The sequence below is a fragment of the Lampetra planeri genome, chromosome 47, assembly GCF_965212315.1.
Source record: "Lampetra planeri chromosome 47, kcLamPlan1.2.h2, whole genome shotgun sequence".
Taxonomy (NCBI): Eukaryota; Metazoa; Chordata; class Hyperoartia; order Petromyzontiformes; family Petromyzontidae; genus Lampetra; species Lampetra planeri.
The window spans coordinates 5217317-5220503 of record NC_136153.1 but is presented as its reverse complement, the minus strand read 5'-3'; the positions used below and the strand labels follow the sequence as shown (position 1 = coordinate 5220503).

Genomic DNA, 3187 nt, shown 5'->3' with positions numbered 1-3187 from the left:
TTCCAACTTTTGTCCCTTTTTAAGCTCAAATACTAACTTTGCACTCTCAACCCCGGCGACCTCTGTTCGTCTCCATTGGTGACAAGTGATATATTAATACTGGTAGGAACCTCCTGGTTACACCAGTCCACAAGGGATTATTGTGTCCGTCTGTGCGTCGTGCAGGGAGGGGCTGGGTGGGGAGGGGAGGGTAGGGAGGGGCTGGGTGGGGAGGGTAGGGAGGGGCTGGGTGGGGAGGGGCTGGGTGGGGAGGGTGGGGCTGGGTGGGGGGTGGGAGGGGCTGAATGGGGGGTTGGAGGGGTGGGGCTAGGTGGGGTGGGGCTAGGTGGGGAGGGGCTGGTCACCCCGGGGTGCCCTTATAAAACTCAACGTTTAACCTACTCACGCCGGCTTGTGCCCACCCTCACAGTCGGGCATATTTGCGGAATACACCACGCCGCCGTTGACCCTGGCCATTGACCGAGCAACCCAACGTTCCTATCAGCTCCCTCCATGGGAATGTGTTCATTTGTGAGCCACCCTTTATCCAAACTGCACTGACCAGTGTGAAGTATGATCAAACAACCGACATGATCAGAAGATGTCGCGAGGCTTTCATCCAGCAGTGTAATGATCAATGGTTAAGATTAAATGGCAAAATATACATGCCTGGCAGGGTTCATCAAGAATTCTTTTTCCAGAAGATAACATTTAATAATACCCAGTCAGACTGGCTCAGCTTGCACGCCAAGTTCATAATCACCACATTGATCTGCCTATCATTTTAACTACGGAAATGTGTTTAAATAGAATGAGAAAGTCTGATAGAAATGTGTGAGGAAATGTTCTTATCAGCCTTCACTTGCCTGCCAATCTCACAAAAACAGACTTTAGATTACTTCACGTGAAATACTGGCAGAGAATGAGATCTCTCATCAACTTCTTGGCAATGATGATGCTGCACATGCAAATAAGGTCATGAATATCCCCCCACTGACAAACACATTCCTGCGGAGGGAGCTGGTAGGAACGTTGGGTTGCTCGGTCAATGGCCAGGGTCAACGGCGGCGTGGTGTATTCCACAAATATGGCCGACTGTGAGGGCGCGCACAAGCCGGCGTGAGTAGGTTAAACGTTGAGTTTTTGAAGGGCACCATGGGGTGACCAGCCCCTCCCCACCCAGCCCCTCCCCACCCTCCCCTCTCCACCCAGCCCCACCCCTCACATTTTTGGATGCACGACGGACGGACACAATAAGCCCCTGTGCGCTGGTGTAACCAGGAGGTTCATACCAGTATTACAACGTAGATATATAATGTTCTTTCCTACAGACACAATCATTATTCGGCATGCAATGATCATCCTGCCTGTAAGTTAATGAATTGTCACAATTCAGTGTCAGAATTCAATGAGCAATTATTTTTCATCTCACTCGTACTGCCTGGATTGTGAAAATATCAGTTTGACAGCCATGTGGTGGTGACTATTATTCTTAGTAGCAGAGCGGGCAGAAAGGTGCTGCCCTTACTTTGTCCACCAGAGGGAGCTGTGTTACATTGTCTTGTGTGGGCCATTCTCCATAACTCTGCGCGAGAGTTCCGAATGTACATTTCCATCTCATGAAATGATAGCCAGCATAATCAGGAACAAAACGAAAATAATTATCGCGAGACTGAGCGATCACGGCAGCAGCTTTGGGAGGCCTGCATCCAGCAGTGGATTGACCATGGCTGATGACGACCATTACAATAAAAACTGGAACGATGAATGGAAAGGTTGAGAGAGCAAGGTAGTGGGACAGTGGCTTATCAAGCTAGCACTGAAGTACGCCACCCAAAAATGACCCTGGTGTCAATATAGAGGGGCACCACGGTGATAAGATGCTAACTATCTTGCCTGGTATGCAGGTCGTGGGGGTGATCCTGACACCTGTATATGTGGAGTTTGCATGTTCTCCCTGTGTTCACGTGGATTTTCTCCAGGTCCTCTGGGTTTTCCCTTCACATTTAGAATTAATGTGCGTTTAGAGTATTCGGCTGCTATACATTTTCACGTGATAAGCCGCTTTGTTGAGCTATCATTTGTGGCCAGGTCGCTTCTCAGAAATAACTATATAGCTTAGTGGGCCTTACCTGGTAAAATAAAAAAGATGTGTAGTTTAGTGTGACGTGGAGAGATGTGTGGTGGGTGCATGCATGCGTGCGAACACTCACACTAGCAGGGGCTTGCCGGCGACGCGCGGGTCGACCAGCACTGCCGACAGCGTCTCGTGCGCCTCCTGCAGCCGCTCGGCATCGCTTGAGTCGACTGCGAACACCACGCCGTGAGCCTCTGCCAAGTAGTTGTGCCAGATGCCCCGGATGGGCTTCCCTCCGCCCAGGTCGAACACCGTAACGTCAAAGCGGCCGAAGCGCATCTCCGCCTTGGAGAAGCCCACTGTCGGGGTGATGTCCTTGAGGTCCTCTGGATGTGAGAATTTACATGTTATGTTTTTGAATCAGGATCGGGAAAATAACAAAAGACAACATTTTTCCAAGTAACCTTTCAGATTACCCATTGATAATTAATTGGTAATTCACCACTCCCTCAATTCAAGAAATGTATCATCTCTTGTTATTACAATTTTAAAGTGCTGCTTGTTGCTGGCTGCTGGGCATTTTGAACCAGTGCTTTGCAACTGTAATAAAAAAAAACTTTCTTTTCAAGTTCACTGAGAAGAGCCACACACATGTGTAGGTGTGTGTAAAGCCCTTTGTCAATCCACTGCTGGATGAGGGCTTCCCCACGCCATGCGGACTGTGGGGGTTATTTGAGGATGCTTCACCATTGGTGAAGGCAGGGGGCATAAATGTGGGTGTAAAAAGTTGCAATGGATTTTGATGCAGTGCCCTGTTGCCCACAACCTATTTTGCACACCGTGGATGTCCATCCAAGCAATATCCAGGCTCACAAGCTGCTTAGCTTCTGAGATCAGGTATATTCTGGGTGATTTAGTCAAATGCAACCTTTCACGTTAACCATTGGAAATTTAACCTTTGCGTTTTAAAGCTCACATTTAGCTCATACACTGTATATATACATTAACTATATTTATGAGCAAGTGAAAGCCCATGAAGACAAGTCTAATTTGCGAATGAGACATCGTAGCGATGAAAGAGAGGGAACTTTAAATGTGGAAAGAAAAAGGGGAACAATATATATAGAAAGT

At 48.1% G+C, this 3187-nt stretch overlaps 1 protein-coding gene across 1 annotated transcript in view; it reads right to left on the bottom strand.

The window, feature by feature from the left end:
• The window catches only part of ARL13B (ARF like GTPase 13B), a 49033-nt gene that overhangs the window by 40457 nt on the left and 5389 nt on the right, over positions 1–3187 (bottom strand). Inside the window, exon 4 of the mRNA XM_078615475.1 lies at positions 2193–2442. Coding sequence (XP_078471601.1) covers positions 2193–2442 — 250 coding nt within the window. The remainder of the gene's footprint in view (positions 1–2192; positions 2443–3187) is intronic.